Source organism: Ovis aries, chromosome 7 (assembly GCF_016772045.2).
Source record: "Ovis aries strain OAR_USU_Benz2616 breed Rambouillet chromosome 7, ARS-UI_Ramb_v3.0, whole genome shotgun sequence".
NCBI lineage: Eukaryota > Metazoa > Chordata > Mammalia > Artiodactyla > Bovidae > Ovis > Ovis aries.
In genome coordinates this window covers 99,516,485-99,531,362 of record NC_056060.1, presented here as the reverse complement: position 1 = coordinate 99,531,362, position 14,878 = coordinate 99,516,485, and the positions used below count along the sequence as shown (strand labels likewise).

The following is a 14,878-nucleotide window of genomic DNA, read 5'->3' as shown; positions in this document are numbered from 1 at the left end:
CTGCATATCTCAGGGTATCCCAAGCAGGTCCTGGTGGGCTTCCCTGGTGGTGAGGAGGTTAAAGCGTCTGCCTGGGATGTGGGAGACTCGGGTTCGATCCCTGGGTCGGGAAGATCCCTTGGAGAAGGCAATGGCACCCCACTTCAGTACTCTTGCCTGGAGAATCCCATGGAGGGAGGAGCCTGGTAGGCTACAGCCCATGGGGTCACAAAGAGTCGGACACGACTGAGCGACTTCACTTCACTTCACTTCAAGCAGATCCTGGAGCTCTTTCTCTGCAGGGCTCCTTCTCCGAGGGACCCCACCCCGCAAATTCCAGACTTTCAGCCACTCCCAACCCAGAGTGAGGGAGCGGTCCAACCGGGCTGGGAGTTTGCAGATATGCCCTTGGAAGAAAAGCTATGACAAACCTAGGCAGTGTATTAAAAAGCAGAGACATCACTTTGCTGACAAAGGTCCATCTAGTCAAAGCTATGGTTTTTCCAGTGGTCAGGTACAGATGTGAGAGTTGGACCATAAAGAAGGCTGAGCACCCAAGAGTTGATGCTTTTGAACTGAGGTGTTGGAGAAGACTCCTGAGAGTCCCTTGGACTGCAAGGAGCTCAAACCAGTCCATCCTAAAGGAGACCAGTCCTGAATATTCATTGGAAGGACTGATGGTGAAGCTGAAACTCCTATACTTTGGCCACCTGATGCAAAGAACTGAGTCCTTGGAAAAGTCCCTGATGCTGGGCAAGACTGAAGGCGGGAGGAGAAGGGGATGACAGACGATGAGATGGTTGGGTGGCATCATCAACATAATGGACATGAGCCTGAGCAAGCTCCAGGAGACAGTGAAGGACAAGGAAGCCAGGCGTGCTGCAGTTCATGGGGCGACAGAGAGTCCGACATGACCTAGCGACTGACTGAACAACAACAAAATCCAAAGAGAATTTTAAATAATTATCGAAATGATTCAAACCCTACCTGCCCTCATGTCCCTACAGCTCTGACAAACCAGATGATAAAATACAGGTGGGGTGGGGAATGGGACTTTTGCTGGCCTACATTCTAAACAGTTGCTGAGGTTAGTTTTTGAGTTTTAATGTTATGCATGTAAACTTTAAATTGTACAGTATTATAGCTTCCTTTTATTAAACAGCTACATGCACTTATTTTGAAAGCACATAGAAGTACTTTCTAGCTGCTACTGTCGTTCACTCAGTCTTGTCCAACTCTTTGCAACCCCATGGACCGCAGCACCCCAGGCTTCCCTGTCCCTCACCAAGTCCCGGAGATTACTCAAACCCATGTCCATTGAGTCGGTGATGCCATCCAACCATCTCATCCTCTGTCGTCCCCTTCTCCTCCTACCTTCAGTCTTTCCCAGCATCAGGGTCTTTTCCAATGAGTCAGCTCTTTGCATCAGGTGGCCAAAGTATTGAAGCCTCAGCTTCAGTCAGTCCTTCCAGTGAATATTCAGTATTGATTTCCTTTAGGATTGGCTGGTTTGGTCTCCTTGCAGCCCAAGGGACCCTAAACAGTTGAGTTTCTAGCAGCAGCCACTCAGAATCCTTTGAACTGGCTTCGAATATGTGGAGTTTGCCACAAAGTCCTTTTAGGTTTTTCCATAAACATCTTATGAAAAACCCACATGGACTTTTTGGCCAACCCAATAGTTTCTGTTTCCATCCCCTATAGTATAAGAAACTCTCCTGTTTAAACGGTAGGTTTGTATGTGTGCAGTCTAGAAAACGGCACAGGTGATCTCATTTGCGAAGCAGAAGTGGAGACACAGCTGCAGAGGACAGTTGTATGGACGCCGAGGAGGAGCTGGAATGGACATATACACCCTACTGACGCCAGGCATTAAACAGGCAACTGATGAGAACATGCCGTGCAGTGCAGGGGCTGTACCGGATGCTCTGCAGGGACCTAAATGGGAAGGAGGAAGGAGACCCCCAAAGAGAGAGGGAATATGAACACACAGCTGATTCACTCTGCTGCACGGTAGAAGCTGACGCGACAGCGTAAAGCAACTCGACTCCGGTAAAAGCTAATCATGAAAGTGACCGGGGGTGGTGTGAACAATGACAGCACCGCGGCTGTGAAAACAAGTAATGTGAGTTAAGTCTTTCCCTGTATGTGACCACTGAAGAGTTTCAATTTGTGTTTAAAATGTAAAGTAGTGAAACCAAGTAGACGATGAGAGGCGTCCTGTTTATGTTTGTTAAGTAGAAATTTTAGTTTACACCTGAACTGTTTTACCAGAATTTGACTAAAATTTGATAAAATGATGTTTATTCTCCTCTTTGCATTATTAATGGTTTGCTTTAAAACCAGAGACTAAATCAAGAACATAATGGTTATTGCTGATTATTACATGATTCTTACTGAAAATAATTCCATCACGCAGAGGAGAGAGGTGTCTAAGAAATGACATGCCCCTGGTGCGGAATACGTTAGGTGCTCTGTGGGAAAGCCCACGGACAGAGGAGCCTGGCGGGCTACACTCCATGGCGTTGCAAAGCATCAGACACGACCGAGCGGCTTCACTTCCGTGCCCTGAACTCTGACCTCTGTCTCCTCAGCTCAGGGCGACCGCTTTCCCCCGCTTGCGTTTCCTCCCCTGCATCCCGGTTTGGAGGCACCTCTAGGCAGAAAGTCAGGACAGTCACCGGGCTCGCTTCTGCTTTTCCTCTCCAGAATCACAGGCCCTGCTCTTCGCTGTCCAATCCCTGAAAACCATTTTGTGAAACGTGTCTTTCACTGTTTCAGGCAGAAGGGCTACTCTGGTGCCTTCTAAGTTCTGCGTATATTTCTGTTTCCTGGGCTGGCCGTCGAGTTCCATACACGCAGGAACCATTAAGGCATTAGAGTTCTCCAGAGACATGGAAACTATAGGAGACGTGCGCATTTGCAGAGCGATTTATTTTAAGGAATCCGCTCACATGATTGTGAGCTGGCAAGGCTGCAGTCCACAGGGAAGTCTGGAGGCTCAGCCAAGGTTTCTTTTCTTTTTCTAATTTATATTTGTTTCTTTTTTGGCGATACCATAGGGCATGTGGGACCTTAGTTCCCTGACCAGGGATAGAACCTGTCTCTGCCCCCTGCCCCTGCCGTGGAACGTGGCGTCTTAACCACTGGACTGCCAGAAAGTCCCTCAGACAAGGTACTAGACTGCCTCCTGGAGGCGGGATCACTTCTTCTTTGGGAAACTTCACTCTTCTCATAAGAGCTTCGAAGGGTTGGACGAGTCCCACCCAACCTGGAGTGCAACCTGCCAACTCAAAGTGTCCTGACTTAGAGGCTAGTCACACCTAAAAATCAACCTTCCCAGCAACACCTAGGCTGGCGTCTGAGCAAACAGAAAGGCCCCACAGTCTAGCCAAGGTGGTGCGAAAAATTAGCCATCACACAAATAATAATGTTCATTTTATACTCCCAGAACCTAGGGTGGTGCCTAGGAATTAAGGACTAAGAAACGAGACTCCGGGAATAAGGAAATGATGTGAAGCAGAGGTTGCGGTGGCTCGCGAGAGGCTGCTGCTAAGTAGCCGACCGTATTCATGGGCAGCGCGGGCGTCTTCTCATGGTTTTAATGAGGGGAATGGGCGATGCAGTCTGTGTTGAAGGCAGCATGGAGACGGAGGCGTAGTGTGCAGAATCGCGACGGAGCTGGGGCAAGAGCGGCAAGGCTGTGAAGAAAGCAGTGTCCTGGGGATGGAGACGCCCAGCAGTAGGGGACAAGTGGGAATGGAGCAGAGGGCCTGGAGAGAAAAGAGGCAAAGAACTGCTGCCTTGCTGGAGAGTCAACACCGAAATTTCACGTGGTTTCTTTGTCTCCTTACTGCTGAACTTCCTGAATACGTTTTTATTTTTTAGAAAGAAAATTAAGACCTTCTATTTATTTATTCTGGCATGCAGGGTCTTCGTGGCTGTGTGCAGGCCTGCGCAGTCGCGGGGAGGAAGGGGTTCTCTCTGGCTGCGGAGCGGGGCCTCTGGGCACGTGGACTTAAGGAGTTGCTGCGCCCCGTGGCGTGTGGGATCTTACTTCCCAGCCCAGGGATTGAGCCCATGTTCCCTGCATCGCAAGGCAGGTTCTTAACCACTGGGCAACCAGACAAGTCCCTGACCTTACTGACTACTTTAGAGAGAGCTTTAGAAAGATGTCAACAAAACTCTGAAAACCAAACTTCCTATTCTTTTTCAAAAAGGAAAAATGTATTTCAACAACTCTACAGCTATACATATGATTTCTTACTCTGCGATGACAACTGTTAGTTTCTCCGTGGCCTCTTTCAGTCTTCAGCCACATCTAATCACAGGGTTTTGTATACTTGTAGTTATGTTATATGTATCGTTTCATATCCTACTATGAGAGAATACTAACTTATAGCTACATGGCACCACATACGTTATTTAACAACAGAAAGGCTTTATGATAAATCGATGAACCATAGTTTACTGAGCTGTTTTCTTTTTGTGGGGCACTTGGATTTCCTCCTGGGTTTTTGCCATTATAAAAGATGATAGTATAAGTGATTTTCTACCTAAAGCATTTTTCAACATCTATATTGCAATGTAATTGACATGTAATAAACTGCACATAATTAAAGTATACAGTTTAGTAGTTTTTAAGATGTATATCAAATGAAATATCACTACAGCCAAGATAATTAAGATAGTCACCACCATCAAATGTTGTATGCCTTGGCAATCCCAGCCTCCTACACCTTCTCACTTTCCTGCTTCTTCTTCACAGGAAATCACTGGAGTGTTCTCTGACACTGCAGATTCGTTCCCGTTGTTAGAAGATTATATAAATGGACTCACTCAATATGTACTCTTTTTTTGAGCTGGCTTCTTTGACTCAGCCTAATTACTTTGAGATGTATCCATGTTATCAGCAGTCCATCCCCTTTTAATCCTGAGGAATGTCTCATTTTATTGACGTGCAAGAGCTGGCTTATGCATCCACATGTTGGTGGCGCTGGCTTTTCGGCTTTGGAGGTGGCAAGCAAAGCCGCTGTGCCGTTCAGGCGCGCGTCTCCGCATGTGCGCTTCCTCCCTTGGGCAAGCACCTGGGAGCAGAATGGCTAGGTCATACGGTAGGCGCGAGTGGTTAATGTTTTAAGAAACTGCCAACCTTAGCAAAGCGCTTGCATTCCCGCCAGCGGTGCATGAGAATTCCAGTTGCTCTGCGTCTTCGTCGGTACGTGGTCTTTGTAAACGGAGCCATTCTTTAAGGCGCGCGGTGGTTGTCTCATTGTGGTTTCTAGTCCTATTTTCCTAGTGACCAGTGATGCTGAAACTCTCTTGATGAGTTTATTTCACATCTGTGTGTCTTCTTTTTCTCTATTTGTTTATGTGGCTGCACCAGCTCATCGTTGCAGCAGGAGGGGCCTTTAGATGTGGCATCTGGGTTCTAGTTCCCTGACCAGGGGCCCGGCGGGGCCCCCCGCATTGTGAACATGGACTCTTAGCCCCTGGACTCCCAGGGAAGTCCCTGTGTATCTTCTTTAGTTCAAGTCTTTTGCCCATCTTTTATTATGTTGTTTACTTTCTTATTATTGAGTTTTGAGAATTCTTTATGTATTGCTTTCTCAGGTTAGTTACCAAGTAGGTACTCAATGAAAGTATATTAAGAAAAGATATATTTTGCCCTTGTTATAAGGCAAATCTGTTTTCAAACAAAAATATTAATTACTGTCATTGAAAAGGAATGCTATTGTTATCCTGGAATGTGTTTTACATGGTAAATATTCTTGAAGTAATTTATTTCAGCAATTTTTAGTAGCTTCCTTTGCGTTTGTTGGGTTATATTAGCATGACTTCCGTAATTAGTGATATTCCTTTCCTATTAATTTCTCCTACCTGTTTTTCTTGCCTTTTTGCCATGGCAAGACCCTCTAATAGTTTATTAAATAATGTGTGTGATGAAGAGTACCTTGGTTTTGACTGCTTTTAGGAAACATGCCACTAATATCTATATATCCACTAAGAACAATATCATTAAGGTTTTTGTTTAGTTTCCACAAATCCAAAGTCAAGCATGTACATTGGATTTTGTAAAATTCTTCTTGAAGTCTTCTAATATACTGAGCATCAGCAAAGTATATGAGGGGCAAGTTACTATTATGAGAAGAACGTAGTTGGTTTTGGTTTCTTTCCATTTTGCTTCGCAGATGTTTCGTCCTTGGCTCTGAGCTCTGGGGAGGGCTTCTCGCTCACTCGTCTTGGAGCTCGGGCTCCTGGAGCGCTCACACTCTCTGCCGGCCTCGACGCTGTCTCTGGTCTGCTCATTCGACTTCCCCTTGGTCCTCACCACTTTTTCTTCTTCCAGTTGGATGCTCCGTCAAATCGATCAGCACTCTAATCTCCAGGACGCTCCAGGAGCACCCACTCGCCTCTGACCGTTCACTTCCTCACCAGTGCTCAAAACTCAAGTCTATACCTATTTATGTAATTAAAAAAACATCTTATGACGGAATTCCTCTAATTTCGATGCCAGTGCTTCTCGTAAACTCAAATTTTGCTAAGGGCTCTCTCTTAAGGACAACCTGAAAAAACGTGGTTAAGAGCTTCAGTGGAAAACTTTCAGCTATGCACTAACTGCGTAATTTTGAATCACTAATATTTTGAAATGTTTTTGTGCTTTCTTGTCCCAGCCCCAAATTACTGGAATGTTCTCTGGAGCTCTGGGGAGGACACTCAGTGTGATGTCATGGTCTAGGGCATTCCAGGCCCAGGTCTTGCTCAGCCAGTAATTCTGCGAGGCTGTGAACAGCTTGGCTGATAGCACAACAAAGGATCCTCATCCCAGAGTTTATCCCATGTCCACACATACAGTGAGAATCATCAAGGAGTTGGGACAGGACTCCCAGAGCCTGGCTCCTGGCACCACATGCAGGGCGTAGGGAGCTTTGAGCTGCTTGTGTTCTTTCTCTGTAAAATACAGCCTCTCTTCCCTGGTGGCTCAGCAGTAAAGAAACCGCCTGCCGAGGCAGGAGACGTGGATTCTACCCCTGGGTCATGAAGATCCCCTGGAGAAGGAAACGGCACCTGCTCCAGTATTCTTGCTGGGAAGTCCCGTGGACAGAGGAGCCTGGTGGGCTCCAGTCCATGGGGTCGCAAAGAGTCCTAGGGGACCTAGCCACTAAACAATGAAAGTAGGAGCCACGTGGATTCCTGACAAAGGTGTCCCGGTCGCCCAGGATTACCATTAACTGTGCACAGGACTGTGCTCTGTATCAAGGGACTCGCGTTTCTGATCTGCTTTTGTCGCCAGCTGGATGTGCAAGTTTAGGAAAGCTGACTGGCGCTTCTGAGCCTCACTTTCCTCCTCCATGAAATGGAAAGAGTGAGCTGAGTGATTTCTACAGTCTCTGAAAGGAAAAGCGTGCCTACCTGCTCTTACTCGGGGCGGAGGGTGGAACCGGGTTGCACCCCGGGCAGGTCAGGCCTGGTCTCCCCCGCGGCGGGACAGGGGCAGGTCCAGCTCGCCGGGCGGGCGGGTGGGGGTGCAGAGACGGACAGGGAAGAACGGAGACACGAAGGCCCCCATCTCAGCCCGGAGACACGAAGGCTCTTCTGTGCGTCGCCCCAGAGGCGGGAAGGCCAAGCGCGAAGGTCAGGCTCGCTTCCTCCCTGTGCCTGCGGTTTGATCCAAGCTAAGAAAAGGTTCTGTTTTGTTTTCCTTCCCAGCTGGGAGCTGATTTCAGGAAGACTTCCGTCCGGGGATGTATTTATTGTAAAGAATGTCAAGTGCGCTGAACAGTCAGCCACGCAGTCACCGAAGGAAAACCCGGAGGGACGTGTGCCGGCCGCGCCCTGCGGGCCGTGATCGAGCCCCGGTGCCCGTTCCCCAGTGCCGTCCCGAGCCTCGCTGCTTTCCTCCCTTTCCTGTGCACTCACACCACCTGAGCCCTCCAAGGGCTCATCAGTGTCTTCCCTTTGTTGGCCATCACTCACAGGATGATTTTACCAACCATGAGCTTTCCCTGAGCTAATGACTGCGAGCAATGGGAAGCTGGCAGGGTAGAGAAGACGTGTTTGTGTGCGCGCTGAGGGCTCTCGCGTGTGTGTCTGTGTCTGTGTGTGCGCGCTGATGGCTCCGGCATTTGCGTGCGCGCTGACGGCTCGGGTATTTGCACGCGTGTGTGTGTGTGTATGCTGATGGCTCAGGCATTTGCGTGTGTGTGTGCACTGACAGCTTGGGCTTTTGCGTGTGTGTGCACGCGCTGAGGGCTCGCACGTGTGCGTGTGTGCATGTGTGTGCCGATGGCTCAGGCATTTGCGTGTGTGTGTGTGCGCGTGTATGTGTGTGCTGACGGCTGGGGCATTTGCGTGTGTGTGTGTGTGCGTGTGTGTGGTTGGGGAGAGCGGTTCTTGTGTATGTGGATGGTGGGGGAAGAGATCTGCTTACAAAAGTAACAAATACTCCTTGTACAGTTATTTCCGAAATGGAAAAAGGTCAGAAAAAGAGAATAGAAACCAACCACATTCCTAGCAAATCAAGAACAACTGTTGTTAATATTTCAGTATGTAGTCTTTTTTGTTGCTGTCCACATTTTTGTTAAAATAAATGAATTTTAGGCCCCATGCTTTTCCACCGTTTTGGCATTTTCAGTTTCTAAACAGCCCCGCCTTCCTGGGAAGTCGCTTCCGTCCTGTCTGACTCTCTGTGACCCCGTGGACTGTAGCCCGACCGGCTCCCCTGTCCATGGGGTTTTCCAGGCAGTGCTGGAGTGGGGTGCTGTGCCCGCCTTCTGGCAGGGAGCAGACCCCCGTCTCTCTGTCTCCTGCACTGGCAGGTGGGCTCTTTACGACGAGTGCCACCTGGGAGGCCCCACCAACAGCCCCAAGATCAGCGTATCTGTTCACACTGTTACTTCCTTCAGAGACGTTCCCAGTTTGGGAAGGGCCATACTGGAGAGCGTGGACTTGCTTTTTTCCACTTTTAGGACTCCTGGCTCTTCTTACTAAATTGCCTCATTGAAAACGACACTGCCTCTTTCAGCATCCGCCCTCTGTGCTCTCACTGATGACTGAATGCTATTTATTTTTCAATCTTTGATAAGCTAATAGGTGAAAACAGTATCTCATTTTCGTATTTCCCTGATTGTAGCAATACTGAACGTTTGCACGTGTTGATTAGCTCGTTCTGGTCCTCCTTCTGTGAATTATCTGTCCGTGTCATTTGACTATTTTCTCTTCTGTGTGAGAATATTTACCCATTTCCATTTTCATCACAGCTATTTTCCCAGTGTGCTGTTTTCCTTTAATTTCTATAATGCTTTTTTGATCCACAAAATTTTAAGTTTTCATGTATTCAAACTCGTGATCTTTTTCTTTAATTTTTCCCCAGTGTTTTTGTACTGAGAAGGTTTTCTGCATCTAGAGACCAGGTTAACACCCACGTCCGTTTTCTTGGCTGGCTTGAATTTTCAGATTGGTGCTTTGGGATTTAGTTGTGTGTTTAGCCTGGGCTCATGAGCTAAACATTTGTGCTTCTGATTTGCTTGCCCGTTTCCCCTTTATCATTGGTTACAATAGAGACTCTCCGTTCATATAAAATGCCTCGGTCATCACATTCTGCTTCGAGTTCTCTTACAGACTAGGGATCTTTCCTGGCTGCGATCCTCTCTCTTCCCACATTCTAACACCAGGAACACACTCCCCCACCCCAGTTCTTCTGATAGGTTCCGAAACCTGGTATTTCTTGTTTTCACATTGTTCTCGGCTCTTCCTGCCTGTTTATTTTCCAGATGAATGGTAGAATCATTTCTGTGGAGTTCCAAAGCCTCCCTTTGGGGTTTTGATAAAAATTGTACTCAATCTATAAATTAATTGGGAAGAATTTGGCATCTTTACAGCGTTCATCTTCCCATCCAGAAATACACATATGGACATTTAAAAATATCCTTTTGTATGTCTCCATGGAATTTTGTAGTTCTCTTTATATAAATTCAATGCATTTTTTATTAAAGTATTTTAAGATAATTTTATATATGGGCTACCTTTTTAATGGAATCTTTTCCCCCTTTAGTTTAGATCCACTGTTTTTAATATCACTTTTCCCCCAAAGATTGCCAAGTACTGACAAGAATCTAAGGGAAAAATATGTTTGTTTCTTTTCAAGCTTATACACTCAGAGATTTAGAAGTAGAACCGACTTTAAATGTAACGTAAAACTGGAATCCTGAAAAGTCAGATTTATTTAAAAATCATGTAACTGATGGGACTCCCCTGGCAGCCCAGTGATTTAAGACTCCATGCTCCAGTGCAGGGGTCATAGGTTCTATCCCTGGTTGAGGAACTAAGACCCCATACTCTGTGGGCGTGGCCAAAGAAACTACCATGTCGCTTCTTAGAGAAGGGCTTCCCTGGTGGCTCAGTGGCCAAGGCAGGAGACACAGGTTTGATCCCGGGATCGGGAACCTCCCCTGGAGAAGGAAACGGCAACCCCCTCCAGTATTCTTGCCTGGGAGATCCCATGGAAAGAGAAGACTGGCGGGCTACAGTCCATGGGGTCACAAAGAGTCGGACAGGACTCAGCAACTAAACAACAACGTATTGGAAAGTAGCTAACAGATGAATACTCGCAAATGTCCATACTCTTTTCGCTGAGGACATCCAGAACTTAACTGTCCAAAGCCAAACTCACGCCCTCCTCCCTCGTATTAATCTCCTATGACCGCCACAACCAATCACCCCAGCCGTAGTGACTCAGCACACACTTGTCAGCGTTCTGTTCCGGAGGCCAGAAACCCAAAATGGGCCTTGCTGGGCCGAAATCAAGATGTCAGCAGGACCACACCGCCCCCAGAGGCTCTAGGGGAAGAGTCATTTGCAGCTTCTGCTTGCCACCTGCATTCCTTGGCTCACGGCACCTTCCCCCAGGTCCAAAGCCAGCAGCTTAGCATCTTCCAGTCTCTCTGTGACTCTTAATTGGGCCTTCTCCTTCCCTACCTTTAAGGACCCTTGAGATTACATGGGGCCCACCTGGAGAGTCTAGGAATAACCTCCCATTGTAAGGTCAATGACCTTAATTCTATCTCTTAATACAACCTTCTCCCCACTCCCCATGGAACCTAACTATATTTTTCAGGGTTTCAGACATGGACATCTTTGGAGGGCCATTATTCTGCCTACCTCAGCAAGGATGCACTTTCAAAATGTTGATTTAAGCATGTTAGCCCTCTCCTCGAAGCAGTTCAGCAACTTCCTATAGCCCTTTGGATTATAACCAGAGTCCTTAAGTGGCCCACCAGGCCCTGAGTGATCTCAGTCACCCTGCAGGGTCACTGGACTCCATGCTCATCACGTGTACGCTGGGGGCACGGCTTCTTCCAGTTCCTTGAACATACTTGCTGTCTCTTGCCTCGAGGCCCTTGCACATGCTGTCGTCTCTGCTGGACGGCTCTTCCCTGCCCTGCACCTCCCTGTTAAGTCTTAACTCTGATCTCAGCCCCATCCGCTTCCTCAGGGACCGCTTCCCTGACCTCTGCACCCGGCTCCTCTATCCTGCCCTCTCGTGGCGCCTTCTGTCTCTCTCCCACGGTGCTCGGCTTCCCTGGTGGCCCAGATGGTAAGGAATCTGCCTGCAATGCAGGAGACCTGGGTTCGATCCCTGGGTTGGGAAGATCTCCTGGAGGAGGGCATGGCAACCCTCTCCAGTATTCTTGCCTGGAAAATCCCCATGAACAGGGGAGCCTGGCGGGCTGCAGTCCACGGAGGTCGCGGAGAGTCAGACACGAGTGAGTGACTAAGCACAGCACACAGGGCACAGGGCGCTCGGCACACTGGTGACTCTACGTCCTGGCTAATCATTTGATTCTCTCCCTGGCTGGACTAAAAGCTGCAAGGGACCCTGTTTCTTTTTGGCTCACCCCTACATCTTCAGCACCTAATGCTCCTGGTTCATAGTGGCTTTTAGGGTATATCTTATGAATAAATAAATGAACTCAACGATCTATTTTTTAATATGCTGCTGCTGCTGCTGCTAAGTCGCTTCAGTCATGTCCGACTCTGTGCGACCCCGTAGACAGCAGCCCACCAGGCTCCCCCGTCCCTGGGATTCTTCAGGCAAGAACACTGGAGTGGGTTGCCATTTCCTTCTCCAATGCATGAGAGTGAAAAGTGAAAGTGAAGGCGCTCAGTCGTGTCCGACCCTCAGCGACCCCATGGACTGCAGGCTTCCAGGCTCCTCCATCCGTGGGATTTTCCAGGCAAGAGTACTGGAGTGGGGTGCCATAATATAATTTTCAAGTGTTTATTTAATTGCATATCTATTTTTGGCTGTGCTGGGTCTCGCTTGCTTTCTGTGAGCTCTCTCTAGGTGCAGCGAGCAGGGACTACTCTTCAGTTGCGGAGCACGGGCTCGGGGCACGCAGGCTTCAGGAGTTGTATCACGTGGGCCTGGTTGCCCCATGGCATGTGGAATCTTCCCCAACCAGAGATCGAATCCATGTCCCTGACACCGGCAGGCAGATTCTTATCCACTGCACCACCAGGGAAGTCCTCAAGAATCTATTTCTAAGAGAAAGGATTCTTAATGGATGTGTTCATTGGCACAGATACAAGAGCAGAAAGCCTGGGGCATTTCCAGAGTGCAGCAGACATGCACATTACTATAGATCCATTTGGTGATGTCACGTGGACTCGGCTGCTCAGTGGTGTCCATCTTCTTGTGCCTCCGTGGACCGTAGCCCACCAGACCCCTCTGTCCACAGAGTGTCCAGGCAAGAATACTGGAGTGGGTTGCCGTTTGCTACTCCAGAGGATGAAATCATATACATCCATTAAAGTGGAAATAATCAAGACTATAATGATAGGGGGGTAAATGTTTCTAGTACATTTAAATTAGCAGGATACAGAATTTCTTACCCTAATCAGAAAGCAAAGTGCCACAGTGATCACAGTAATTGGTTTAAGACTATTAGAGAGTCAGTGATACTGCTTTCCTCCCGTTTCCAAACTTTCCCATTCGCACGCTCAGTACAGCACGCATTCCTTGGATCAGTGTGTGCCGGGCACTGTGTCAACTCTAAGAACCACACAGAGAGTCAAGTGTAATAAAATGTAAGAACTGCAAGTTGACAGTCAAGTGAGGAGGAAAACTAATAATAATATAGTGCAGATGGCCTGACCTTCATGGACTATCACTGTATTTGAAACCATAGATTCCTTTACCACAGGAAACCATAGCGCTGTAGGGTAAGAAAATACGTTTAGATTAGGTTCATCATCATTATGGCATTAACATTTTTAGTTTGGGGGGGGATTGTTGGAGTAGACCCATTTCATTTAGGCTTTGAAGGAGATTTCCTTAATTGTCTTTCTAGTCCTTGAAAGTGAAAGTGAAAGTCGCTCAGTCATATCCAGCGCTTTGCGACCCCATGGACTATGGGGTGAAGTCCATGGAATTCTCCAGGCCAGAATACTGGAGTGGGTGGCCTTTCCCTTCTCCAGGGGATCTTCCCAACCCAGGGATTAAACCCAGGTCTCCCGCATTGCAGGTGGATTCTTTACTAACTGAGATATTCTTTACTAACTAAGCCCCTTTCTCTAGTCCTCAGTCACCACTTTCTAAGACATAGTCTGTATACCCAGAAGGAAAACACCTGGGATCGTGATGAATTTTTCCTGGTCCCTTGGTTCAGCTACATAAAAAAGTTGTGTGCAGGTGGGCACGAGGACCCCACTGATACCTGCCTAATGCAGCTGCTGCTGCTAAGTCGCTTCAGTCATGTCTGACTCTGTGCAACCCCATAGAGAGCAGCCCACCAGGCTCCCCCATCCCTGGGATTCTCCCAGCAAGAACACTGGAGTGGGTCAGTGCGTCCTCAGCCCCCAATTCTAGGAAACTGAAAAAACAGTCCTGGAGCATAATGTAAATACTTAATTTGTTTAATAAATATCCTGAAATAGCCGCATGGAGTTGTTACTAGAAGGGCACGAACCTTTTAACTCACTCTGCCAGCACCGATCAGCACTTAATGTCTTTAATGATCATCGGGATCTTTTTTAGTGGCTGGAATATTCCATAATCAATGATGTGGCCCTGCCTGGAGGCAGGAGAGACTGGATAATGGGAGGAAAATGTCACACTGGATGGGGCCAGTAATTTGAATCCCTAAAATCTGTATTGCTGGGGCTGTTTATGGGCAAGTCCAGTTTCTTCCCAAGGCTAGGAAGAGCCCCACCCCAACCCTGACATACACACATACCTTCACACTCCTAATGTGATTTACACATTACTGAAACCCCACCAGGAGCCAGCTTGTGTTCTCAGCCTAAAACCTTTGAAGACTCTCCCTGGCCCTCCCACCCACTCTGGAAGGCAAACGTCATGCCAGCTTCCGGCACTGTGGCCTCCCCCTGGGGAGTGGATTGTCAGTCCTGAGCAGGTGGGGAGAGGTCTGTCAGGACAAGAGGGTCGTGCACTTTGTGGGACCTCATTAAGGCTGGGGGAAGAGGTGCATCCCTTCTTCTTCCCCCATCCTCATGCTAACCTTGGGAGTTACTCTTTCAGGGAAAGAAAAGAAGTCCTGCCTTCTAGCAGGTTTCAATGCTAAAGTGTTCTCTCTGCGCTTGGACTTGGCGGTCCCTTGATCTTAGCCTAGCATTTGATTGATTTGGCCATGTTCACTCTCTCTGCATTTCATAACTTTCTAAACATTTGCTATGTGCCCTCTGAACCTTCATCTCTTTCCCGGCTGAAATTCTCATAGGAAAAGCCCTCGTGTTCATTCCTCATGTGCCTTTGCCGTTACAGGTGGCCTTTGAAGAACAGGGTACTTCTGATAATCTGAGGGAATTGTTTCACTATGAAATATTTCATTTTTCTTTTTTTATGTTGCTTATTATTGTCCACAGACGCAGAGTTTTCACA

The 14,878-nt window shown here is 47.8% G+C and overlaps 1 protein-coding gene across 4 annotated transcripts in view; it reads left to right on the top strand.

Annotated features, from left to right (window-relative positions):
• EFCAB11 (EF-hand calcium binding domain 11) overlaps positions 1–14,878 on the top strand; it is a 173,354-nt gene that overhangs the window by 143,895 nt on the left and 14,581 nt on the right. Inside the window, exon 6 of one of the 4 annotated variants that reach the window (XM_060418487.1) lies at positions 6,326–6,410. The exons of the other annotated variants lie outside the window; for them this stretch is intronic. Within the exon in view, the coding sequence (XP_060274470.1) occupies positions 6,326–6,395 (70 nt within the window). The 3' untranslated portion in view covers positions 6,396–6,410. Of the gene's footprint in view, positions 1–6,325; positions 6,411–14,878 lie in introns of those variants that run through there. 4 annotated transcript variants of the gene reach the window in all.